The following is a 26,165-nucleotide window of genomic DNA, read 5'->3' on the forward strand; positions in this document are numbered from 1 at the left end:
TAACCTAGGTGTTCCACAAGGCTCTGACCTGTCCTAGTGTGGAAGACAGCAGAGAGGGTAAGAAGAATGAAGAGTAAGAAGAGGCCTTTGGATTTATTGCTGATAACTTTGGAGGGAGGAGTTTCAGTGAAATGAAGAGATTAGAAGTGAGATTGTAAAGGGTTAAGAAATGAGTGTGAGAGAGAAACTGGAGGCACCTTTTGTAGATGAGCTTTTCAGGTTTTTGAGTTTGGCCACAAAGAGCAGAAGAGATATAGGATGAGAGTAGGATTGGAAGAATCAAATTCTTTGAGGATGTTTGTAGGCAGTAGGGAAGGAGCCCATAGACAGGAAGAGAGTTAAGATTAATGATTGATGGTGGGGGGGGGGGGGAGGAGGGAGGCCAATATGTTGGAGGAGATGAGCTAGAATGAGATCACTTCTGCAGGTAGAAGGTTTTGTCTCAGTAAGAAGTAAAGGCTCCTCTTTGTATAACACAGGGTTGAAGGAGGAGATGGTGGCAGAAGGCATCTGAGTAATATGAGATGGGGGGGAGGGGAGAAGAGGAAACTCATTTTTTCTGCAAAATTATGAGGCAAGGTTCTTAGCTGAGAGGGCTGGGAGGGAAGGAGCCATGGGAAGTTTGAGAAGGAAGGAAAAAGTTTGGAAGAGCCATTGTGGAGAGTGAGGATAGTGAGTTGGCAAGGAAGGTATAGGAAGATTGCCCAGCAGCAGTGAGGGCCCATTTGAGAGGAGGTAGAATAAATCTGTTGTAGATCCAGTCAGAGCAATTGCATGATTTTCTCTAGCACAGAGTGAAGGAGGTGGGTCCAAGCCTGAGGCTTGGCAGGGCCCTTCTGTGGAGAAAAGGGACTCAAGAGAAAAAGACAGTGTAGAGTTGAATTGATTCAACAAGCATTGACCTTAAACATGGGCTTACTTTACTCAACAAACTCCCCTTTACTCAATAAACTTCAGGAGCTCCCTAATTCCTCCAGAATCAAACACAAAATCCTCTGTTTGGCATTCAAAGCCATTCAAAAACCTACTCTCCATCCAACTTTCTGGTCTTATTACACCTTACATGCTTCCTGGAGAACACCGGCCTACTACCGGTAGCAGTCCCTGGAACAAGACCCTCCATCTCTCAGCTATTTGCTGTGCCTGGAATTCTCTCCCTCCTTACCTCCACCTCCTGGTTTCCTTCAAGTTCCAGCTAAAATCCCACCATTTTCTAAAGGAAGCCTTTCACAGTGCCTCTTAATTCTCATGCCTTTCCTTTGTTGATTATTTCCTGTTTCTCTTGTACATAGCTTGCTTGTACACATGTGATTTCTTGTGGTCTTCCTAATTAGATTCTGAGATCCTCTAGGTAGGAACTTTCTTTTGCCTTTCTTTGTAACCCCAGTTATTAACACAGTGCCTGGCACTGGCTTAATAAATATTAGCAGACTAATAGGAGAATATTACTGCTTTGGGGGAGCGGGGAGGAGAGAGGTAGCTGGGGACCAAGTACATAGATAGATAAATACAAAGATATTCAAGTGACCCCATGACCTTATTGTCATGGCTCTATGTCCACTTCTCCTTTGGAACTTGTTGCCCATGTCTGATCAGGTTTGCCACATATATCCATCTAACATGTCTTCACAGCTCCCCTTACCAAGGTGAAGATAGGTACCAATGGAACAAAAACAGCCCTCTGTAATATAAGGTACTTCATTCCTGCCAAACTAGATTACTAGTCGCCTCCCCCCCCAACTGGTATCATATCTCCCACCTCTGTGCGTTTGTACAAGTAGTCCTGCATGCCTGTACTGCCTTCCCCTCCATTTCTGCCTCCTAGAATCTACCACTTCCTGCCTCTAGGACTCACCTGAGCTATCACCTTTTCTTCCCTGGATCCCCCTCCCCAGTTGTGAGTGTCTTCTCCCTCTTTAGATGACCTTGCACTATACTAATGTGTCTAGATAGCACTGTACACCATCACACTATGGAAACAACACTTGGCTTTGGAGTCAAAGGATTTGGGTTTGAATCTAGGTTCTGGTATTTATAGATGTGTGACCTGGGCCATATAATTTCCTCTCTCTAGGCATCATTTTCCTCATTCTTGAACTAGATGGTCTCTGAGGTCCCTTCTAGCTCCAAACCTATTTATGCTCCTTCGTTCAATGCCTGACACATAGTAGGCATTAATAAATGCTGTGTGAATCCAACTAAATGGAGATACTGTTTTACAGGGTGGTTAAATCCTGGCCAGCTGGTCCTATCCAATCTAATCTGCTCAACCTTAAAGAAAACTAGACAATAGGGTAACATCTTGAGCCTCCCAGCCTCAAGGCAAAAGGAGATTCAGGAGGAAGGGGGACATCTTGGAGCCAGACAAGGGGTTCACTAGGTCCCTGGGGTGTGCCCCCTTCCATCTTTGAGGCCTTTGTTGTCCAATTCAGTCCTCAGGGGGTCAGCTTAAAGGGTGTGGGAACCTAAGCTTTGACCAAAAAAACACGGCATGAACACACATGAAACAACATGGAACAATGCAAGGCAAAATATAATTAAGTGCTAAATTGTGTGGTACAGGACTCTAAACCCTGAAGATGTTCTGAAGGGGTTCCAAATGTTTTCTGAAATGGGAAGATTAGTCTGGCTCTGCCACTAATTCCCACTCACCAGACATGTCAATTCATTTCCATTTAATCTAGCAAGCACCTACTAAGCCCAAAGAATGGTGCTGAGGCTGGAAATTGCCCATGCCAACAAGAAACAGATATTCTATTTTTCCTTTCTTGGTGGTTCTGTTTCCTTCTGGGTCATTTAAAGGAATTGGGCTTGATCATTGATAAGGTAGATCTTATTACCAAATATACATATGTACGTATATATATGTATGTATATGTATATATGCACACACAGATATGATGGATGGAGTGACCAAAGCTTCTCAGACAAAACGGGACAGGACAGGACTTGATGCTGAAATCTATGCTTAGGCATAGATTTAGAAAGGTGGAAGAGAGGGCATTTGGCAGGAAGGATAGTACAGGAGGAGTGGACCTGTGACTTCATTGACATGAGGACCTCCAAGACAAAGCACCTTCTGGTGCTGGAAGAGTTAGAGAGATCATCCCCCTACACACACACACATAGCGTCATATGTGTCCGAGATAGGACTTGAACCGGGTCATCTTGGCTCATCGCCACTAAGACCAGGTACCTCTCTTCTTTGGCAGAGGTAGATCTGGTCATTTCCTTCTAGGACATTGAAAAACCAGCCAGACTACTCTAAGAGTGTGTCATCATTATTAACACACATTTATGAAGCATCTAAGCTCAGGGCACTGTGGGGAAAAAAGCTTAAGAAAGACCTTTTGGAAATAAAGAAACGTCAGACCCTTCTTCCTACCTTTTAGGAGGTTACATTATAGTCTGGGGGTATGATGCAAAGAGAAAATGAAAAGACCAAAGAACCTGTGTTGGCGAATAGTGAAAAAGGGATTTGGGTAGCTGGGATGAGGTTTATTTCCCATCTTCCCTGGACCAACTACAAGAGGGAGATTGGTAAACCAACCCCTAGCCTCTCCTATGGGGATGTTTACATCCAGCTGTGCAGAAATCAAGGATTAATTGTATGACTCAAAGTCTTCTTGGCCAGGGTGGCCAGTGGCTAAGAGCTAGGTTTGGACCTCAAGTTCCCGGCTTTTCAAGTCTCCTCCAAGGCTATGGCTTGCAGGTGACGCTCTCATATGCCATTTAGCTCCATAGTGGCCGAGTGGTAGGAGCCCAATGAACTTGGAGTGACAGAATTCGAGTTGGAATCCCGACACACCTACTCTGTACCTCGGTTTCCTCATCTCTGTGTGAGGTACCTCGTAGATGTCAATTCTAAGATAATCTCTCTTTGCTTCGGAGTCTCTCCCTCTCCTGACTCCCCGGCTTTCGTGCGTGGCCCCCAAGCGCTTGGGCCCGGGGTATAAGACAGGCTGGTGCAGCAGCATTGGTCGTAGGAGGGGGCTGAATTCCGTGTCCAGAGCCGGAGCCGGAGCCTGAGCTTTCCAGTCCCGACTCGGCTCGTTCGGTAGGTGGATGGGGAGGCGGGTGACTGCACAAGTCTCTGACTGTCTCTAGACCTAGAGACAGGCAGGCTGCGGGTGCGGGGCGAGGGAGAAGCAGGCGCATTGGGACGCCCCCCCCCCAACCCGTACTCAACCCCACGCTGGGGTGGGCGCTCCGGCCCCCAGACGCTGCCGGCTCCCCTCGATACTCTTACCCACCCCCCTCCCCCGCGCACCTGTCCTGTCCCTTTCTTGAGGCTGGCGCTTTTGGCCACTGCGGGCTAGTCGGTATCCTCATCCTTCCGTCCCCCTCCCCTGCGCGGGGTCCACCCGACCCCCCTCTCCCCCACCCGCCCTGCCCTTCAAGCACCCTCCAGCCCCCCTACCCCGAGAGCGGAGAGGCCTAACAGGTGTCCTGGCATCGAGCCCCCTCCTCCCTTCCTCCGGGGTTGGTTGGGGCGGGGGGGGGGGGGTGGGGGGGGGGGCGGGGGGGGGCGGGGGGGGGGGGGGGCCCGGGCGCGGCACCTGTTTCCTCGTCTTGGCCTGGCGGGGTCTCTTGGCCTTCCCCCTCCGGGGGGGGGGGGGGGGCCGCTCCTTCCGCCTGCTCTCTCTCCTGGGGGCGGACAGGGGTCCTCGCGCCCAAGGACGGGGGAGGGGTGGAGGTGGGGGCTCGCTCTCGGTTCCCCAGTCCCGGGGATGGGGAGGCTCGCGCCCCTTCTCTGGTCCTGGCCGGGCGGGGGGGGGGGGGGCGTCCCCCCCGGGAGGAGAGGGGCTCGCGCCCGTTCCCCAGGCTCGGGGAGGGGGAAGGAGGGGGCGGCCCCCGCAACCGCTCCGCGGGGCCCCGGTCTCCGGTCCCGTCCCCTCCCCCTCCCCCCTCCCTGGGGGGCGCCCTGGCGCCGGGCCCCGGCCCTGGGCCGCCCCTGCCGGGCCCCGCCCCCCCGCCGGCCCCGCCCCCGCCGGCCCCGCCCCCTCCCCGCTCACCTCCTCCGCCGGCCCTCCCCCCCACAATGCAGTTCGCGGCGCGACGACGGCCATGGCGGCAGCGGCGTCCTGAGCTCGTCGCGTCCGGGCCTCCAGCGGCAGCGGCGGCGGCGGCGGCGGCGGGGACCAGCGGGCGCAGCGGGGCCAGCGGGCGGAGCGGGCGCGGGGACCGGGGCGGCGGCGGCGGGGACGGCGGCGGCGGAGGGGCAGCAGCAGCGCAGCGCGAGCCCGGCATGAGGAGCCGCCGCGCGAGCCCCGCCACAGGTAGGCAGGCAGGGGGGCAGCCGGGGGGCGGGCGCGGGGGGGGGCGCCGGGGCGCGCCTCCCGGCCCGGGGCGCCGCCGGCCTCCCGCGGGGCGCGCGTGCAGTGCCCCCAGCTGCTGCCCCGCGGAGCCTCCTCCGGAGCCCCCCGAGAGCGCGCCCCCGAGGGGGGCGGGGGGCGCAGCCCGAGTGTGCGCCCCCCGCGGAGCCCGCGCCGATCATCTATCGATCGGTGATCGGGCGCTGCCGGACGGACCGCCTCGGTCCGGGGGCCGGTTCCCCGCTCCCCGGGCAGCCGCTCCGTCCCGGCGGCTCGTGGGCACTTCCCTTGTGCGCCTCGGAACGTGCCTCACCAGACCAGGGCGAGAGAGCCCGGGGGGGGACCCTGCTTCCGACCGGCGGGGCGGGGGTCTCCCCCGGGGGGGGGGGGGCGGAATCGCCGCCGATGCCATGTCCCCGAGATGTGGCGGGGGTGGCCGCGCCGGAGACAAGCCGGAGGAGGAGAGGAGAGAAAGTTGCCTGTGCTCGCCCCTCCTCTCCGGCCGTCGGTCCGGTGTAGACGGGGTCAGGGCTGCTGGTCAAACTTTGCGGGCAGCAGGCGCCCCCGCGTCCCCTCCCTTGTCTCGGTCTTTCTCCCCAGGATTCGTTTCCGCGGAGCGTAAGCCCCGTGCTTAGGCACGGCTTTGGAAATCCTGAAAGATGGGTTCGCTCTGACACTTGGTGATGTGATTCTGTCGTTGTATGTAATGTGGCATGATCTGCGCTCTCTCCAGCCTTTCCAGGTTGGAAAGGGCATTTTCCAGGTGGTTTTTGTGTCTGGAAACGGCTTCTCGCCGCATTCGAGTATGAGTAGGAGAAATTTAGGAGCTTTTCCCGAAAAAGATGTGTTTTTTAAAAAGCAGAAGTCTTTTCGTTACGTCTCCCTGCTATATTTGCAATTCAGTTATTCATTGAAGTTCAGGTGGAAGGATGTAAAAATGAAACTTCTCGGGAGATAGCCCAGAAAGGAAAATGAAAGTGATTGACATACTGAAAGCTAGCAAATATCCAAGTGTAAAAATGTGTTTTTTAAAGAAAGCTTTGCTGTTACTAATTCAAAATGTGAATAAACCTAGCAAATAGATCTGCTTTGAAATGACACCATCCAAACAGGCTAATTAATTGATCTCTTTTGAAGAGAAGACTCGATGCCAATGGACATTTTTGACAATTCCAAATCATACTTGAAATTGTAATTATTTAAAATGAATTTTTAACACAGTTAAAAATGGCACAGTGTTTTAAAAATGCTTTGTCTATCTAAAAGCAAATCCCTGACAGTAGATACATGAATCTTTCTTTGTGTTATTAGGAAAGCTAAAGCTTTATTGAATCTTTTGTTTCCAAAAATGTAGCAATTTACAAAAGGTGTAACAGAAGATATTTGTATTTATAAAATATATGATAAAAACAAAGCTGAGTTTCAGAAACACCTTTTTTTTTTAGCCTTCTTTCAGCCATTTCAGTTGGGCAGCAAGTGGTTGGACAATTTCTTTTGAATCTTAAAGCACATTCTGGTTTGAGAGAATTCCATCAATCCTTCAGTGTATTTACATTATGTCAGATCAGGATCATTGTGTGGAGAAAGGTGTCCAAATAAATTTGTACCAGGTTTCTAGCTTTTAAGAAACAAATTTTTTGATTTGTAACTGCTTGTGACTTTTCTTTATCCTGATTCAAAGGAAGCAATCAAACCATTGCTAGAGTAACTTAAAATTTGGTTCCTTCCAGAATAATTTGTATGTACTTACCTTAGAGATGTTTTGTTGCTGAAGACATTGAGGCCGTCACTCCAAATAGTTTTCTTCTCCTCTCTCTTCCCTCCCCCATGCCCATCCCTCAAAAAGTAATTCTAGACAGAGGTTGGAGGAAAAGGATAGGACATCTCACAGTGGGATATGTGGATTTTTCATTCTGAAGGCTCCCAAGGAAACAGAATTGTTTTTATCTCACTGATAAAAGATATAATCTCTCTGTTTTCACATCAGAATCTTAGAGAATCATACCATTTGAAAAATATATAGAGGCCAGCATGACTGTATGTTTTATAAACTTGGCCATTTAAAAAAAGGAACAAGTATATATATTCAAAAATAAAAATCTCAGGATATTTTCTTTCTCAACACCACACTCGGAAGAATGGTTTGAATCGCCATGTTTCTCTAAGCACAAAATAAGTATTTTTTAAAATGTACAAATATGGTTTTATGTATCAGTTTCCCCCAAGAAGTCCACTGCTTTCCCATAGTTGGCAAGAAGCAATTTATTGAGAACCTACTGTGTGTCTGATTTGCCATCTTATTTATCCTTGCAATGTACTTATTCCTGTTTTGTAAATGACTAAGGCACATTGAATTGACTTGCTTAAGATCACAGTGTGATTGAACCTTGGCGCAATGCCAGGGCTCTTGGTCCAGTGACAAATTCACTTTGCATCTAGGAGCCCATTAACTTTTTCAGGTTTTAGGGTTTAACCATCATTACACACACCCCTCCCCCCCAAAAAAAATAAAATCAGAAATTACCATTGGATAATGTAAATCGAATTTTTGACAAAATTACTCTAGGTAAAAGATCTAAGTAAGGTCTTTCCAGCCATAAATCCTATCCCAAACTTAACATTTTTAATGTGAATAAGAGAAGGATTTTGTTCAGCTTTTTAAAGACTCTTTTACCTGTCCTAAGCCATGAGGAAAACACTTTAGGACGACCACTATTTCCCTTAGAAGCAGGCAGAGAGGGATTTCTGCTAGCCTCTATTTACTGTTTTCCACCTAAAGTACCTTGGCAGTTTTTGGTACGGTTGCTGTCCATTGGATTTACATGGTAAAGGATTTTTTCTTGTCCAGTTACAAATGTGTTTGCTAAAGTTTGAGGAGATAATGAGGATACACTGTTCGATTCTGGTGCTGGGACACTCTTGGTACTTACAAACATCAAAGTGCTGCCTCCAAATAATAAGCCTGGAAAGGTGTTAGATGAGCTGAAGGTTTTATAAACTTCTCTTCTCACCTGGAAATCTAGGTGCTGCTCTGCCTACAGTTACAGAGGTATTTGAGTCTTGATCAAACTCCAAGGCAAGGGTTTTTTTTTGGAGTGGGGGGCGGTTAGGTTGAGCTAAAGATAAAGAAGGGACATGGTGCATTCTGACATTAAATGTCACCCCTTTCTAAATTAAAAGTGACCATCTGTCCTGAAGAACAGTCAGGAAGTTCATCCATCCCAAGATAACAGTTGTTTTATTGAGATGTGATCTCAAGTACCAGAAGCTGCCTTTTATTCTTAGGGCTTGTATCGGGACACCGCAGTTACGAACTTTAAGTTTTAAAGTTTAAATCTCTATTTTATAGTCACTTAGCTCTTCATGACAAGAAAAACAAACAAACAAGCCATTTTCTGCATCTTGGTTTCTGATATTAGGATTTTCATTCTCAAAATCAGTGGTTTGAGAGGAATCCTGGAATAGTGGAAAAAAGCAGTGCTCATTTGTAATTCCAATCACCCCTGGGCTTTAATATTTGTTCTCCCCCTAGATGATCTGTGTTATCCTGGAAAGTTCTTTTTAACTTTTGGGAACTAAATTTCTTTTACTGTAAAATGAGGGATTGGACAAGATGAGCTCTAAGATGCCTTCTGACATATTCTTTGGTTGAGAACCCTGTCTGATTTGACATTCTTTGTGTGTGTGTGTGTGTGTGTGTGTGTGTGTGTGTGTGTGTGTTGGGGGAAGGGGGTGATATGAAGTGCTTACTTATGCCCTGGAAAGGTAGGTCTATCCCCTTTGGAAACTCCTAAGACAAATACAGCATAAAATATTTTACTTGATAAATGCATTGGAGAATTCCAAAAAAGGTAAGGTAATGCTGTGTGAAGGCTGAGGTAGAAGGTCAGGATTTGAGTGATATGGGAGACCTTGGAGGAGATGGTATATGAATATGTGGTGATTTAAATTTTGTATCAATTTCCCCAAATCCTTTTCTGTTAAATAGTAACAGTTAGGGGGTGGCTAGGTAGCTCAGTAAATAGAGCTCCAGCCCTGGAGTCAGGAGGACCTGAGTTCAAATGTGGCCCCAAACACTTAACACAAAAACTAGCCATGTGACCTTGGGCAAGTCACTTAACCCCAATTGCCCTGCAAAAAGCAAAAAAAAAAAAAAAGAACAAATAGCAACAGTTAATGAGGCAGATCCTGAAATTGATCACATTGTCTCAATTATCAATTTGTAAAAATCAAAATTAGGGATGATTTCAGTTACTTTATTTTTAGCAGTTTATAGTTATGGTAGATTGAGGGACTGATACTTGTAAGCTTTTATCATGCTAGAGACTAATGATCCCTTTTCATTGGACTCTCCATATGTATGGTCTTCAACACTCTGTTTTCTAGTAGGGGAAGGGCTGGTCTTTCTGGCATGTCTGGTTCACATGTAGATGATAGGAGAATAAGCCCATTTCCGTGAAATATTGTCCGGTCTGGCTGTTACCAGGCCTATGTTCTTATCTAGTTGGTCTGAAATTAATGAATGAAATGGTATTTCAGGATCTCTTAACTTTTGAGTACCAATATCTCAGTTCCACATTATCAAAGCAGCATCCCAACCATATCGCAAACTACCACAAACAAACAAGTGAACCCACACATCAGACACTCACCACTGATGCCCTGGAGACTGCTTGAAAGAGAGAAGAAACAGGAAAGCCAATGCATGCTGCTTCTGAGGGCTCCTCTGTGACAGTCAGCCTTGATTATCTGTGTTTTCTGGGAACAGGGAAAGTGCGGGGTGGATAATTGAAATCCATGGGTGATTCCCAGACCTCATTTTAAAAGCCAGTAATTTCAGTCTGTTCCCTTAACCAAACCACAGCTACTGAAAAGAAGCAAGATTTGTATTTCTCCTGACCACCTTGGGTGAAAGTGCTAAGTGAGTTAAAGGTTAGGGAGCTGGAGAAGGTTGGAAAAGACCTGGATAATCCACAAATGAAACATCAGCTTCCAAATAAACATTTCATTAGTTCTACTTGTTCACTGGGAAGGGGAAGGTGGGGAGAGACAGTTCTACATGTCTCTGATCACAGAAACTCTTTGGACTTACCCAGAGGAGGAACTGGCTCATTTTTTTTCAGCTTTCATAATTATAATAATTTTAAAATGGTGATAAATCTATTAGACATCTGGGTTCTAATTAGTTTTCCATTAGAAATACCAAAAATTCTTTGTTTCCTATTTTAATTTTAGTAAACTTTTCTTGTTTATTCAACAAGTATTCGTTGATTACTGAATTTGTGAATTATTGGGAAATAATCTTCCATTGACCTAAAAAAGGATTTTACTGATCACTGTAGTCATAGCATAAATAGCAGGCCATAAAATATGATTCACTTTGAACATGTTTTCAGAATTTTGCATATTTTTGTCCATTAAATATCAGGGTAGATTAAGTTTAGACTGTTACTGTTATTTCAGTATAACAAATAACCAGTAGTCTTATATCCGGTTTTAAGATTTATTAAACATTTTCATGATCTCTGTTTATCAATAATGCATGAAAACATTTCATTATGTGAAGATGTTCAGGCCTCTGGTTATTTGAACCATTTTGCTTAGCCAGCAGGGTAGCGTTATATATGAATGCACTGTCCCTCCTTATGGACCACAAGGAGTTTCTTATAATTTTTTTATAACTTGTTGAGTTAAAGCAGCAACAGGACATTAGCAAAGACTCCCGGGACTCCCTGATTTATTCAGTTCATCTCCACAGACATTTACCAAGTGCCACTGAGTTATTCTGCCTTGGTGATTTGTTTGTTCTTATGAATTTAAAGGGCTTAGCCAAAATGGATGCTTTATTATGTCAGTCTAATGTTTTGTGGGTCTTAGAGGTCAGACTTTTCGCAGTCTGGTTGAATTAACAAAACTAGTGGGGCCGCCCTATATAGGTTAGTATGACTTCCTTGTTTGGCTCACAGGGCAGTTTACTTACTTGATGAGCCACTACTCCTTATGATTAAGATCCTAGTCTTGTTGGCTGGCTCTGCTTTACAAAGCAGAACTTTGAGGCCCCTTAAAATATCATTTACACACAACACCCACTTCAACTAGGCCTTCTCAACTTGCCGGGACCAAGCAGGCTCTCCAGTGCTTAGATTCCCAGCAAATCAACCCTGGAATCATGAAGTCACCCAATGGAGAACGATGGGTTGTCTCTCTTTTAACATTTTCTAAGATGAGCCTATCAAACTTGTATTCTAATGGTATCTATTTCTGCCTACATCTCTAACTTGAAAAAGGAATATAGGAAGGGATAGGTCTTAAAACATCTATCAGTTCCCTAGATTTTCTTATGACCAACAGGTTTTTATTGATCACCTTGTATTACCAGCTGCTGGGCTCACAGGACCATAGGTTTACAGCTATAAGGAATGTTATAGGTCATCTAATCCAAACTTCCACCTCAGATGAGGAAACCAGGGCTCAGAAAGATGGTGACTGATGGTTCCCAGTCATACTGTCAGCTACTACTGCATTGGGAGTTCAGGACCTGAGTTTGAGTCCCACTAGCAGAGTTAGGATACTATCTTACCATTGGTTATCACAAGTCATTGTTACCATTGTTGTGAAGTTTGGAATAGTTTTATAGCAAATTCAAGAAAGGCCGTACATAGTCTCCAACTCTCAGTGGTCTCCAACTGGGCAGTCAAAGCCCAGCCCTATGCAGCAAGTGCTACTCTGCTTCTGGTGTTTCCTGCTATGATGGGCATCTCCAGTAGTGGGTGGGGATCTGGCTAGGGGCACCACATCCTGACCTCCACTTCCATTAAAAGAAAGTAATTCAGTAATTCCTCTCCTCAAAAACATTTGGGACTCTTGCCATATTTTATGGAGTACTTAGGAATATACTCTTATCACAGCTTCTCTAGGATGCAATTTCTTTACCTGGAAAAATAAGGGAGTTTGTCTAGCTTATCTCAAAGATCTTTTCCAACTCTAAAATTCTATGATTCCAAGGGTCAAGAAAATACTTTTTTGGTGTGATTTCACAAGTGAAATAAAGGAATTTTAAGCTTGTTATGGCAGAGGTCCATTTGATTTCAGCAATATTAACAATAATACTGTTACCGTAAGGAACTAGTTAGGAGCTTCCCAGAGTGTAAATTCTCACCACCACCCCTCTGGCCTGGTGCTTAAGCTAGAGTATTCAGGATTCCAGACTTCTAGTCTCAACCACCCTGTGGCATATCATGGAGAACTCAGCCAGAGGAGGTGGAAACGGACAGTTTCTATGCTTTTCCTTTGAAAAGGAACTGAAGGCGCATTCCAGATCCTTGTTTTATTCTGCAGTGTTAAAGCTTCTACTCTCTTTATTGATTGATTCATTCAATTGCCTTGAATTCTCTGTTTTCTTGATCATTAAAAAAAGAATTAAGCAGTTATTTAATGATGCATTCGTTTATCATACAAATTGATCACATTGTTGTAACAGCTGAGAACTGGAAGATACATTTTTGATCAGTGTAATTAAGATCTCCAAATCTTTCTTTGAATCTGCTTTAGGAAGCAGAGTCCCAGGATTCTTGGAGCCTCAATTTCTAAACTCTTCATCGGCTTCCTCTTTCTGTCCAAGTGGTCTCTAGTAAACTCTGTGACAGAATCTCCTGTCACTTCTGTCTCTCCTTTGACATTCTTCCCAAATGTTTCTCCATTCTGGTTCCTGAATTTCTTCACACAAAGAAACCTTCACTGCTCCTATGCTCCCTCCTCAGTCTCTTACAGGAGTTTTACCCCATAGTTTCTCTGGCTTTCCTGTGTCATTCTTAGGAAGACCAGCAATTTCTTTCTCAAAACATCCAGCTCTTTCTTCGGGAAAAGTCTCTGGACTCTTTTAAAGTTCTAATTGCACAGCTGCCCTTTTCTTTATCTGTTGTCATATTTTTCCATTCTCTGTTATCCTCTCCTGACAAGGGTTATCCCACCTCCTTCATCTTAATCAAAATGTTTTTTTTTTCCCCGTTGAAGTCTTGTTTCTGTTTACACCTTTAAGAACCCTTCATCTCCTTCAGGAGGGAGATCAGACTAAATTTGGAACATAGAAAGCAATCACTTGACTAATAGAATTATACCGTCCCCAACTTTCTATAGAGGTTGAGATTTTCATCTTCTTAAAATTACTTGTGGATATTTATCCACCAAATACCTAGTTTAAAAAAAAATTACATCCAGTTTGCTTTACCTCCCTCACCTCATCCACTCTGTTAGTGTATTTAGCCTTCTATTTGTTTCACTTATGTTTTCTTGCCTTACTTTGCCTTGTGTTGCCAACTGCCTTCTCTTTCTTGAATCTTCCTCAATCCTTTTTGACTCTCCTTAGTCTTTTCATATCCTCCTTAATTATCCATTATCCTTTTCTTAACCCAAAAGTAGAAACCAGGCCATTATTCTTCTGATCCGCTCTCACTTCCTAGCCAGCAGAATAAGTGCTCTGCCCTCCTTACTCCTTCTCTCTGGTATAATGTTCAGTTTGGGCACCATACTTCAAAATGGCGTTGATAAGCTAGAGGGTGTCCAGAGAAGGGTGGCCAGGATGCTTGAAGGGTCTTGAGTCAGTGACATTTGAGGATCTGTTGAAAGAACTTGATATATTGAGCTATGATCACTTTTCTCAAGTCTTTGAAGAGCAGTATTTGTAGTTGGCAGATCAGACTTGCGCCTTTTGCCCCTGAGGGCAGAACCAGGGGCAATAAGGGGAAGTCACAGAAAGGCCACTTTAGGCTTTGTCTCTGGAAGAGCTGGGCCACAGTGGAACAGGCAGCCCTGAAAGCTGGGCTCCTTATCTTTGGAGATCCTCAAGCAGTAGCTGGACAACCATTTATAAGGCATGCTAGAGTGGTGATTCCTTTCTGTGTAAGACTTGATAGTCTTTGGAGGCCTCTTGCAGCTCTCAAATATCATGATTTGGTGATTCTTATTCCCATCGATTTTTTTCCTGTGGAAGTGTTGGAATTTGAGGTCTCTAAATAGCAGAGTCCTTAGTTCTACTCAAGAATTCCAGTTGGTAAGGTTTCCCTCACCCTATAGCAAATAAAAGGATTCCTGCCTAGGTCCACTGACAGTGGAGGAACCTCCCCTTCCCTCTCTGCTAAGTCTTCCACCTTCACCAGAAGCCCAAAGGTCTTTTTTTTTTTTTTTAAAGCAATTAGGGTTAAGTAACTTGCTCAAGATTACACGGCCAGTTATTTCTGGGTGTGGTGCTAAGTATCTGAGCCCAGATTCGATCCCCAGGTTATCCCGACCCTGGAGCCAGTGCTCTTACTCGCTGAGCCACCTGGCCACCCCTAAGTAATTGGGGTTAAGTAACTTGCTCCAGGTTACACGGCCAGGTGTTTCTGGGTGGGTGCTAAGTGTCTGAGCCCGGATTCGATCCCCAGGTCATCCCGACACTGGGGCTGGTGCTCTTACTTGCTGTGCTACCTGGCCGCCCCTCAAAGGTCTTCTTTACTTAGACTGCCCTTTTATTTGACCTTTGCTGCTCTCTCTCCACTCTCCCAGCCCCTAGACTCCCTCAAGGAGAAAGTACTTGAAGTGGATTGTCTATGTCCCCAGTAAAGTTGACTCACCAGAGAGGGAAACAGAACAGTTGTCTTGACTGTTAATAAAGAGGCCGAAGTCATCCTTCCTATTTTCCTCTTGGGTGAAATGAAGCCTTCCTTATAGTGTTTTGTGAGCCTCAATGCTTGCATGGCACCAGAGGACTCTATATTTTTTTGGTGGTGATCTAGATGTGAGCCCCATATCCCCCCTGAACTAAAGGAGAATCACTCAGGATTGTTTCCCTGAACCTGCACCGTTCACAGAGCTCACAGTACCAGTGAAAAGCAGCATTTGGTTTGACTCCTCCACAGTGACTGCTTCTTGCTCTTCCTTGTCCTTGTCTCCTCCTTTGTCCAGGAACTCCTCTGCATCTGAGAAGCATGGCCAAGGAATTCCCACAGTGTTTGACCACTGCCTATTTGCTGTTGCCGGCTCAAGCTCTTGGAGGGGCCAGGAAACTCCTCAGTCCTCCTGGTGCCACTGTCTCTGGGGCCTGTCTCCCTTGGGGGGTCTTATGGATGGGCAGGCTTTCTTTAGAGGGTATGGCATCTGGAACCCCATGTGTCAGTACACCAACCCATCTCTGTGTCTTTCTTTTCCTCAGCTCCGGTCTGCCCTTTTTAAAGGCCAAGTCCAAGGGAAGCCCAGGTAGCAGTCATTCTCAGTTTGGTGTCCTTGGAGCCAGACTACCCAGGGTAAGGTATCTCACAACTATTTTAACAACACCAAAACAAAGACATCTTACTAACTTTAATATCAAAGAACTAACCTTGTCAGGGGAATTTAATGTCTCCTTAAGAGGCATAAAAGGTATTTAGATTCCTCCTGGGTGCAGCCCAGACAATTATAATAACTATAATACTATTAATAAGTGAGATTCCATAAAAAAATTTGAAAGCAGTTTTAAATTTTGTTAGATTAGATGAATGTGATTGCATCAATATTGAGGGATTAATTTGAAAGGTATCTGAAGGAGGGAAAGGAAGCAAAGGTATGAAAAATTTTCGGATCTTATATTCGAAAAAGGCAGTCTATCAATCAACCAGCCAAACATTTATTAACCACCTATTATTACATGTGCTAGGCACTGTGCAGGCTGCTGGTGCTACGAAGACAAAGAATGAAATAATCCCTGCTCTCAAGAAGCTTAATTCTTTCTGGGGAGACAAGTCTATATAAGTAGATACTTGCTTTCCCCTCTGTGTGGACTTTTTGTGAGAATAATCTGCAGGTGCATCTGTGACCTCTTCAGTGAGGGTTAATAGGGATGAGCAGACTCTTGTTAAAGGATAGTCTACAGCAAACTGCATTTGACCATTACACAGCCTACTGAAAGATAGAGAGAATATACTAGTATACTTTTTGTTTGTTGAGTTTTTTAAAGCACATTTGATTCCATCAGAGTAAGATGCTGCTCCAGATGCTCTTGCAATAAGGGGTCTCCTGTCCATCTACTAAAACTACTTAAGATTCCTTGAAGTTAATCAGCTCCAGGTAGTAGACTCTGTTGTGGGTGCTATGAAGCAGTCCCTGCTCTCGGAGTTTCTCCCTCTAATCATTAATGTTAGATGGAACGTAAAACAGCAGACAAGTCCACTAGTGGCCCACACCTATTGTCCTGGTGTTGTGTACGGTACCAGGTGGGAAAGGCTTCTCTATAGACGGTGAGGTCCGCCAGGCGCTCTTGTCTGGGCTGTTTCCATCAAGCCCCTAAACTTGCAAAGTGGCAAAGATACTGACCAGACTCAAAAGATGGGGAAGAAGAATGTTCGTTTTCCAGATTGATGCACGATTGGACCACCTATAGAACTCCTCATCCCTGTGTGTGTGTCTTGTAGAGACATTGCAAGTAGACAATGAATAGGGGCCAGAATTTCACAGGAGGAGGAAGGGAGAAGGTGCTGAATTCCCTGGGGAAATTATAGGACTTTTTTAATAACCTTAAAAATTCTCCCAGAAACAAAGCCTCATCTTTTTGCCAGTACTCTCCTGGCGGTGTATGGCTGCAGGTCATGGAGCAATAGATTCTCTAAAGAATTAAAAAAGAATATGATTCAGAGGCAAATGGAGAAGCACATGGTAAGTGTGGGCAGGCAGTGTGTAGTGCGTCCATCAGGAACTAGGAGGAGGAACCAGCATAAAGGGAGGTCACGAAAAGGGTGGCAGGAGTGAGAGCTAACGGTCAGACAACCCACGTGAATAGACGGATGGCCGGAGGGACGGATGGCTGGTCGGATAGATAGGTAGGTGTCCCCCTAATGTCAGGAAACATTGAGGAGAGCCTTTTCAGCCCCAGATGGACCCCCAGTGGTAGACTTAGAGAAGAGCAGGAAAAGGACTGAGCAGCAGAAGTTGCAGGCTGCCCCCAGAGAGGGGAAGCTTGTTTCTGGTCTTCTAGTAAAAGCTTCTTCTGACTTGGGAAGACAACCAGACTGAGGTGAGGAACAGGTGACCTACTTATGGAGTCTAAGGTTAGAGGTTACCCCCCTTCCCTGCAGCCCCCCAGTGACAGGAGGAAAAGAGAATCTTAAAGGAAAGTGGTCAGCTCAGCCATTGTGAAATACCTACCTAATGAGGGTATCTTAGTTATTCTACATTATAACCACTAGCACAAGGCCTCATGCTCAGGAAATGAGGACTGAATTTCTTATTTTAGGTAATTTTTTTTTACTCTTAAGTTAACATTATACTGCATGTTATTTTTATTGAAACATTTTGTTTTTGGCATATTGGACCGAGCACAATAAATTCACAATTAAATTCCCCACAGTGTACAACTCCTGACATACTTTATCTAAGTTAGCATTCCTAAATTTACAGATTTGTAACTAATAGATTGTTAAACTTAGTGAATAAATAATTCAGAAGTTTACATTTGAATACAGTGTGGTTTGTTTTCACCTGGAAAAAAGGGTTATTTTTGTTTTGTTCAATATTAATCATTATTAAGTAGGTTTTTTTTTTAAAGTGCTATGTGGACCAGAACCGGATTTGGGTATTTTATTTTATAGCAAGCTGGTGAGTGAAAAATGCTGGTGTTTGTAAAGTTTAGCATAGGTATATGCATTGGAAATATAGAAATCAATTAGCAGTAAAATTGTAAGTCCATTTTTTGCTCATTAAACATTTGAGTTTTGTGGCAGATGTGTTGTTCCTCCTCTGGGATGACAATTCCCATTATGCCCCAGGACGAAATGGGTTCTCTCGGCTTGATTTTATTAATGCTTCTGTCATTTTTTGGTAATGTTGGTGGTTTTATTCACTATTTTTTCACAGAATAATTAATTTAAGTTGCTCACACTTCCAGAAATGCAGAGTCTATTCACAAGTATTTTTTCTTTCTTTTTGGAGGGGAGAGGCAGGACAATTGGAATTAAGTGACTTATCCAAGGTCACACGGCTAGTAAGTGTTAAGTGTCTGAGGCTGGATTTGAACTCAGGTCCTCTTGACTCTAGGGCCAGTGCTCTGTTCACTGTGCCACCTAGCCTCCTCACAAGTATTTTTTCTATGTTTAAAGAGTCAAGTGTGAAGAAAAAGCAAAGGTTAGCAGTAGAAATAGGAAGTGCTTTATAAGAAGGTCATATATAAAAGGATTACCTGGTTAGTATCACATAGAAAACATGCTGATAAACTTGGCCCAGCAGACTCAGAATTCCTGGGCTCTGTGCTTTCCTTGTTTTTACATGTTAACTCTAAAAATTCTGTTACTGTTTTCAACCTTGTGTTGGTTGAAATTTCTATTGAGTAATTACATTCTGCTCTTCTAAAATTCCCTAAAATTTTTCTAAAAATCTAAAAATTCTTCTAAAATTCTAAAATTCGTTTTGATGTCATGGTTACCAAAATATCATTAGAACCTCCTCATTGGGTACCTGTCCAGTCTGTTGTATTATTAATGTGACTTAATTCCTTGGGAAATTATTAGTTTCTGGTTTTGGCATTTTTTAGTTTAGGAAACTTCATTATGTCTTTTATCAGATGATTATCATTGTTGCTGTTATTTTCACATTTTGAGTAATTGATATTCTTTTCTCCAGCAGACAGTTTACTTGCCTAAACTGGATTGAAAGACACTCAGATTACTGGAGATCATCTTTTTTTAAGGTATCTCAAGAGAAAAGAAGCAGGTCTTCATAATAATGGAAGAGTCCACAAGCTCTAAAAATGGAAATCATGAACCAAGGAAGTCTGCTCGCATTGTGTGTGAAGAAGGCAAAGCTCTTAGAGCACCAGCCAATCAGAATTTGAGACCTAAAAATGATAGAGTCATAAGGGACATTGGAAGAAGTTCTCCAAGTGGGAACAGTAATAAAAAAAATAAACAAAATGATGTTTGTACAGAAAAAATAGAACTTAAATTATGTAAGGTAAATACCTCTAATGCCCCAGGCACGAAAGACTTGGGATCAGTCCTTCAAGATCATAGTCATTGCAAAGCAAAAAAATCACCAGGACCACTGGCCACTGGAGAAAGTGTGAAGCCAGTGAGAGCCCAGCCAGTAGAGGAGGAGAATGTTCCGAGCCCCTCGGCTTCTGAGAAGGACATGGACAAAGAAACCTTAGCTACTGTGCAAGGAGGGAAGTCAGCTTTAGAAACTGCACCAGGCTCCCCCAAACTAAAAGCGTGTACAGACAGTACTAGCGATTCTGGTAATGGTATTTCAGGAACAGAAGACAAATCTGGTGACTTGAGTAAGTAGGAGTTCTGCTGCACATCACCTTTCTTTGGGGGGGGGGGAGAAAAAGGTTCCTATAGAGATACTCCTTCATTTGCATTGCTTCTTAATCATTTAATTACCTTTGTTTGCAAAGAGAAGTCTGTGACAGATATATACACGCATATACATATATCTCTTAAAGCTAAATTTAGTGCCATAGTAGATCAAAGTGTTGAATATTAGTTACTACCTATGTATTATTTTTAACCGATCTTAAAGATCATTTTTGATTCTCACTTTGTACCTTAGAAAAATATTTCTAAAACCTAATTTAGGTCCTCAGTAAGCATGAGCTATATGTTATGTATAGGTACTTGGTAGGGCCTGTTTTGTTTTTTTAAGAGTTCCAATGCTTTGTCCATAATTAGTAAATTTAATTTCCCTTAGACAACTTTAGAAATAGATTCATAGAGTATTTGGGCTAGGAGAGGCCTTATTTTGTGGATGATGAATCAGAGGCTCAGAGGAGGGGAGGTGCTTTGCCCATGGCTCCAGACTTGCCTCTGCACTATTGTCAGGCTACCTCTGCTTTTGATAGGATGCAGGATCAGAGGAAAGTGAGGTAGATCATTTGATTATTCCATATCTTTTTGGTCTGTAGAGACTGGAGTCTCAGTGCCTTCAACAAATGTAGCATTTAGGTAGAAACTGCTTCCAACTCCATTGAGAACTATCTAGCTCTAAATCTCATTTTGGACGCATTAAGCACCCCTTATGATTATAATTAACCCACCTGTTTCTTGGTGATACATTGGCCATGTCTCCTGAGTGTTTTGATGCCAGTTTCACTGGAATCTTGAATGATTCACCTGTCCCAGGTAACCTTACCTGATGTGCTAAAATTGGAAGGAAACAGTCATACTTAACCTGGATGGACATGGAAAATGAACAAAACATGCTCCTGAGTTCTGTGTTCAGTAAAACCTTCAGGCAGACTAGATCTACAGAGTGTCAGGGTTAGGAGGGCCCTTGGAATCTACCTGACCTGATCACACCCCTTTTACATTTGAGCGAAGGGAGACTCACAGGTGGGAGATGACACACGTAAAGTCGAATGGCTGGCAGAAGTGTTGGAGCCAGGACTCAGACTCGGCTTTCCTGACTCCTAGTCCAGTGAACAATGTAGTGAAAATTGTCATTAAATAATATTTTTAAAATGTGGTTGTATTCACTTTCAAACTTAGGCGCATTTATTAGCTTGACTTGGGCTAAAAATTGATTGCAAAGTTTTTCTAGTGGAACTTACACTACACTTTACATTTCCAAAGTGCTTTATACACATTCTGTCATTTGATGCTCAGCAGCCTTGAGGTGTAGGTGCTGTTGTCACTGTGTTACAGATGAGGATAGGGAAGCTGAGAGGGTGGCTTGCCCAGGCTCCCCTGACTCCTAAGAAGCCTGTCGCAGGCAGGATTCAGGCTGAGGGCTTCCTGAATCGAGTCTGCTGCCCTATCTCTGTCTCTGGGGACCTAGAGAGAGCAGGTGTTTGTAAATAAATGCACAAAGGAATTTTCTGTTCTCTGAAATGACTCCTCTGGCATCTTCTTGGCACTCTCCCTTTGCTTTGCTCATCTTATTTTTTGTTCTTTCTATATAGTGAAGAATCGTCTAACCAAATTAATGGGGCCTGAATTAATGACATTTCATGTTAAGTAGAGTGTAGTCAGATTGCCGCGGATTGAATCTGATCTAGTTACGAGGAAGCAGGAAACTTCCTAAGCCCTGGCACTGGTGCCCACCTGCTCCAGTCCCATGTTCACTGCCTCTCTCTACCTGTTTCCCTCCCAGGTGTTGCTGTTCCCACCCCTCTTCTTTCCACCTTGACTTCCTCCTCCCTTACTCCTCTTGGCTCTGCCCTCCTGTTTGGCCCTCTTTAACCTCAGAAAAAGATGCAGGTAACTCCTAGACTGGAACGTGGTGGGGCCAGAGACGCGTGGTTCTGTTGTAACATAGTTTTAAATGGAACAGCAGCGATCAATAACGTTCTTGAGCAAGTCAGGCTCCGCAAATGACCCAGCAGCTTCACCCATTGCTGTGGGCCTAGTTGCCTGGGTAACCTGGCTGAACCTTTGAGCTTTTAAATCAGATTGGTTTGTGACGGCTGCTGGTGGTTCCATCTACACTGTAAGATCTGACTGGGAAACTTAGTAGACACAGGCACCTGTTTTTTACCTCCATGTAATGATTAGTGTTTTTAAGTATTCCTGAGTATAAGATAGTTTACCGAGCCTAGAAAAGAATCAGGCCAGACCCCTTGTTCACACAGTGTATGAATTCCTGAAAAGTCACATGGAAATTGAATTTTTGTAGCTCAGGTCAGACCTTTAATTAATTTAGTGAAGTTCACTTTTAAAAGGCATTTTAAAGTGATGTCTTTTGTAAAAAGTGGCTCTGCAATGAGTATTTGCCTTCCTATTGTCTCCCCCACCATCAAAAAATAAATTGTATTTGCTTACCTCTTCTAAGGTCCTACTCAGATGCCTTAGGGCTGGTGAGTGACCCTTGTCTCTTGAAGACTAGGCAGCAGAACACAGGCAAAAGCAGTATTCAGCTGGACACACTTCGAGTTTGAAAACAGAGATCATTGAGGTCAAACCCATCTCCTTGTACAGAAGGGGAAACTGAGGCCCCAGCAGCACAGTGACTAATCCAAGGTCATATAGTAGTAGCAGAGGGAAGATAAAAACCAACCATTACGGTCTTCCTGTGTGCCAGATGCTGTTCTAAGTGCTAAGGCCCTGACCTCAGGGAGTTTACATTCTTGTGCACCAAATACACTGTAGGTCTTGTTATACCTTGTGGCTGCGACAGCAGTTCAAAAATTTTACTCTTTGAGGTTCTCTGTTCATTTCTTAGGATGCAGAACTAGACATGGCACAGGCCCTGCTCCCCAGGAGGTTGGGGGTGGAAGAGGCCATGATAAGAAGAGTAAGGGAGGTGCCCAGGAGAGTTCAGGCAAAGACACTGGAGAAGGGAGGTCAGTTCAACAATGTTTATTAAGCCCCTGCTGTGTGCAGAACCCGGGGAAAGATCACTTCCTTCCTAGCCTGAGGGAACGTGTGTCTGTGGTCTGAGGGTTAGCCAAACCCAGTTCAGTAAGATTCATCCACAGAAGTCTGACCACCAGGGGATGGACTGAATTTCAGTCTTGACTGGTCTCAGTGGAGGGAAAGCCCACATCACCAGACTAAAGGCAGTGGGTCTCAAGGAGCCTGCTTGGGGCTGAGAACAATACGACAGGGACTTGTGTGGTTGTGAGCCCAGTGTAGCCCAGTACACTAAACTCTTGTCGGCTGCTGTGAGAGAGAACTCTATTGCTGCTGATTGAACTTGTAGCTTATTTGTTTTAAAAAAAACCCAGTGGCCTGGAAGCTGAAAGGCCTGGCTCTTCCATTAACTCACTGTGTGTGAGCTGGAACGATTTCAGTTCCTTGGGTCCCTCTTGGCCCTCTCCTCTCGTATTTCTGGGGTCCATCTCTAGAGCTTTGGCTGAAGGGACCACTCACCCCAAGCATGGGTGTCCTCTTGGGATTCCCTTCACATCCTTCTTCGGCTGTGGGTATGCTCCACGGAGGCTCTAGGAGTAGCAGCAGGTGAACTGAAGTGTGAGGTGGGGGGGGACCCAAGTCCGAATCCCGGTTCCTGGGTCACCGTGGGCAGGCCCTGCATTCTTTGAAGCTTTGGATTCTTCAGGTGTGAAACTGAGCAGTAACACTCATCTCACAGTGAGTGCTTCATAGACGTGAAGGCCCCCCAGAAAAGCATACCATTCCTGTGCTGGGCTGGGCTGACTCCCTGAAGGCGGTGCCCCTGCAGTGGGTCAGCAGGTGCCCTGCTCAAGAATGAGCGGTTCTTCTTCTTCTTCTGTCCTCCCCTTTAACTGCCCAGTGGCTCTGGTAGCAATGTTTTCCTGCCTGCTTCCTTCTCCAGGTAAAATGAAGGGTGCTGAGCCAACAAAAGAGCTTTCTTCAGAGCTGGATTACTTAGAAAATGTCACCACGATCGATGAGTCAATGCTGACCCCTGAGCAGAAGCTGGGGCTGAAGCAGGCTGAGGAGCGCCTGGAACGGGATTACATCTTTCGACTGGAAAAAGTAGACTATCCTCCTTGGCTTATTGGGGGCCTGTGGGCTGCGCGGCTCCTCATTCTTCTCCTTGCATGTCTGTCCCTCACAGGGTGGGCTGGGCTCCTCTTCCCCCTGGAAGGCAGTGTCTCTTGTGGAGTAGTTTTGAGTTTCACACATTTGGGGTCCTTGTATGCCTCCTACACTCAGACATGCCTTCTCCCCTGCCATTTTTCCCTGAGAAAGTGGAAAGCTAATGACTGAGTTAACAGTCAAGGACCAGTGTGTTAGACACAAATCCTGCTGAGAGGGAGCTCTTAGTGAGAGTCTGAGGAAGCTTGGGTGGTGGCCTTTCCTGATAATTGAGGAAGGAGCTGGGGAAGAAGAGTTTATTCAGCAGGAAGAGGTCCAGCTTGGAGTGGGGGAGGCCAGAGGTAATAGTAAAATAGCCAATCAGAGAAGAGCAGAAGCATCAAACCCAGGGTGGGAAGAGAAGAGAGAAGGGAGGGGAGAGAAAGGGGATGAGAGGGAAAAGATGAAAGGAAAGGGAGGCCAGCCTTACCAAAGGCCCGAGGTGCTCCCTAAGGACTCCAGAATGAAGAAGACCCCAAACGTGGTGTCCCCAATGCTCCTTTTAGTGTTTCTGCCTCACACCCATCTCACATTTTGGACTCAACTGTTCTTTATGGATTCTGGCAGTGGAAAGCAGCCTTATATATTCCTGGGATAAAGGAAGAAAGTTGTGCTTGGTAAAGGCTGGGCCGGAAGAGATGGCCAGGAAGAGTGATATGGTTTGTTGTTGGCTTGAAGCATTCACTTAGTAGGAGCCTAATAAGAGAATCCTGATTGATTTACTGCCAAAGACCCATACCCTCTGCCGTCATTTCAGTTCTTTTCTCTAAGGCCTTTTGCCCTCTTTTTTTTTTTTTTTTAAGTAATTGGGGTTAAGTAACTTGCTCAAGGTTACAAGGCCAGTTATTTCTGGGTGTGGTGCTAAGTATCTGAGTCTAGATTCAATCCCCTGGTCATCCCGACACTGGGGCTGGTGCTCGTGCTCTTACTCGCTGAGCCACCTGGCTGCCCCTAAGTAATTGGGGTTAGGTAACTTGCTCCAGGTTACACAGCCAGGTGTTTCTGGGTGGGTGCTAAGTGTCTGAGCCCGGATTCGATCCCCAGGTCATCCTGACACTGGGGCCGGTGCTCTTACTCACTGTGCTACCTGGCCGCCCCTCCTTTTTGCCCTCTTAACCTTTACCATGTTTCCCCCCGATGTGTACAGTGTGCTGGGAACTTAAAAGAAGCCTTCCCTTTTCTGCCTTTTAAAACCAAACAAGATAACCCACCCACCCCCAATCTCTTCTGGTTTATAAATTCCTGTGGTGCCACCAATTGGCTCAGCTAACCGAGGAGTACTAAAATTTAACTAATTTGGTGCAATTAATTAATGTCTCTCATTTGGAGGACATCTCACAATTTAGCAAGTGCTTTCTGTCTGCATTAGCTGACCTGGTCCTTTGAGTAGCCCTGTGAGGTAGGCAGAGCGAGGGCATTATATGCTAGAGAAAGAAATTTGAGTCTAAAGAGGTGAAAGTAGCACTCAGAACTTAGGTCTTTTCACTGCACCATGTTTCTCCTCCAAAGGAGGAGGCTGGGTTCTAGTTGCAGCCTGATGGGGAGTAGTGGGAAGGATGGTACTCACATGGGAGCTAGTCATAGACATCTCTGCATCATGGTGGCAGGGATCTTTAGCATCATTGTCCGTGTTTCCATTGATAAAAGCTCTCTTCTCACATCTACCTTGTGAACTAGGGAATATGACAGCTAAATTATGGCCTCTGTTTTACAAATGAGGAAAGTGGGTCTCAAGTTAAATTACTTCTTGGTCATACGGCTGATAAGGTGTTAAAGACAGGATTGGAACTCAGGTCTTCTGGTTCAAGGGCTGCATTCTAACCTAGATTGGGCAATCCTGTCACATTCTTTTTCCTCTTCTACAAATTCATATTATCTGGTTAGATCTGGTAGAACCAACTATATCTGTAACTATCATCATTACTGTTATGTTACTGTAAAATACTATTCCTATAGTATTTATTGAGGCTATACTCTTGACCCCCCCCACCCTCCCAGTCAAGAGTATAAATGAAGACAGATTTAGAAATGGTCCATGATGTCTACAGTTTCACATTCTAAACTATGTTGAATTATTTGGGGGATGTTGCTATAGAGACCCCTCTGAGGACCTCATTAGGTCAGGGTAATGCCTGTGAAAACAGGGCCAGCATTAAGGGGAGGATGGTGCAGACTGAACTCAAGACCCTGTGTGACCATGTGACTGCACACTGCGGCGGGGCCAGAGCTGCAGCTGTGCTGTAGTTCAGGGACCTGCTGGTGAGCTCAGTAGGGCCCTCTTAGTGTTGGGTGGGTAGCAGTGCCTTCCCCGGGGCCCAGACACCTGGGCACCTGACCACATCTTCCCCAG

General features: G+C 45.1%; 1 protein-coding gene across 5 annotated transcripts in view; it reads left to right on the forward strand.

The window, feature by feature from the left end:
* Positions 1 to 3,513: 3,513 nt before the first annotated feature.
* Positions 3,514 to 26,165, forward strand: part of LOC138165342 (terminal uridylyltransferase 4-like) — a 63,173-nt gene continuing 40,521 nt past the window's right edge. The window contains exons 1-4 of one of the 5 annotated variants that reach the window (XM_069093565.1): positions 3,514 to 4,057; positions 15,505 to 15,595; positions 18,939 to 19,593; positions 23,550 to 23,713. In XM_069093565.1, coding sequence (XP_068949666.1) covers positions 19,041 to 19,593; positions 23,550 to 23,713 — 717 coding nt within the window. In that variant the 5' untranslated portion in view covers positions 3,514 to 4,057; positions 15,505 to 15,595; positions 18,939 to 19,040. Of the gene's footprint in view, positions 4,058 to 5,182; positions 5,280 to 15,504; positions 15,596 to 18,938; positions 19,594 to 23,549; positions 23,714 to 26,165 lie in introns of those variants that run through there. The other 4 variants (XM_069093567.1, XM_069093569.1, XM_069093566.1 and 1 more) reach the window with 4 other exon arrangements.

This window comes from Petaurus breviceps, unplaced genomic scaffold (assembly GCF_028583685.1).
Source record: "Petaurus breviceps papuanus isolate PSGF00001 unplaced genomic scaffold, PetGlider_PUasm1.0 208, whole genome shotgun sequence".
Lineage (NCBI taxonomy): Eukaryota > Metazoa > Chordata > Mammalia > Diprotodontia > Petauridae > Petaurus > Petaurus breviceps.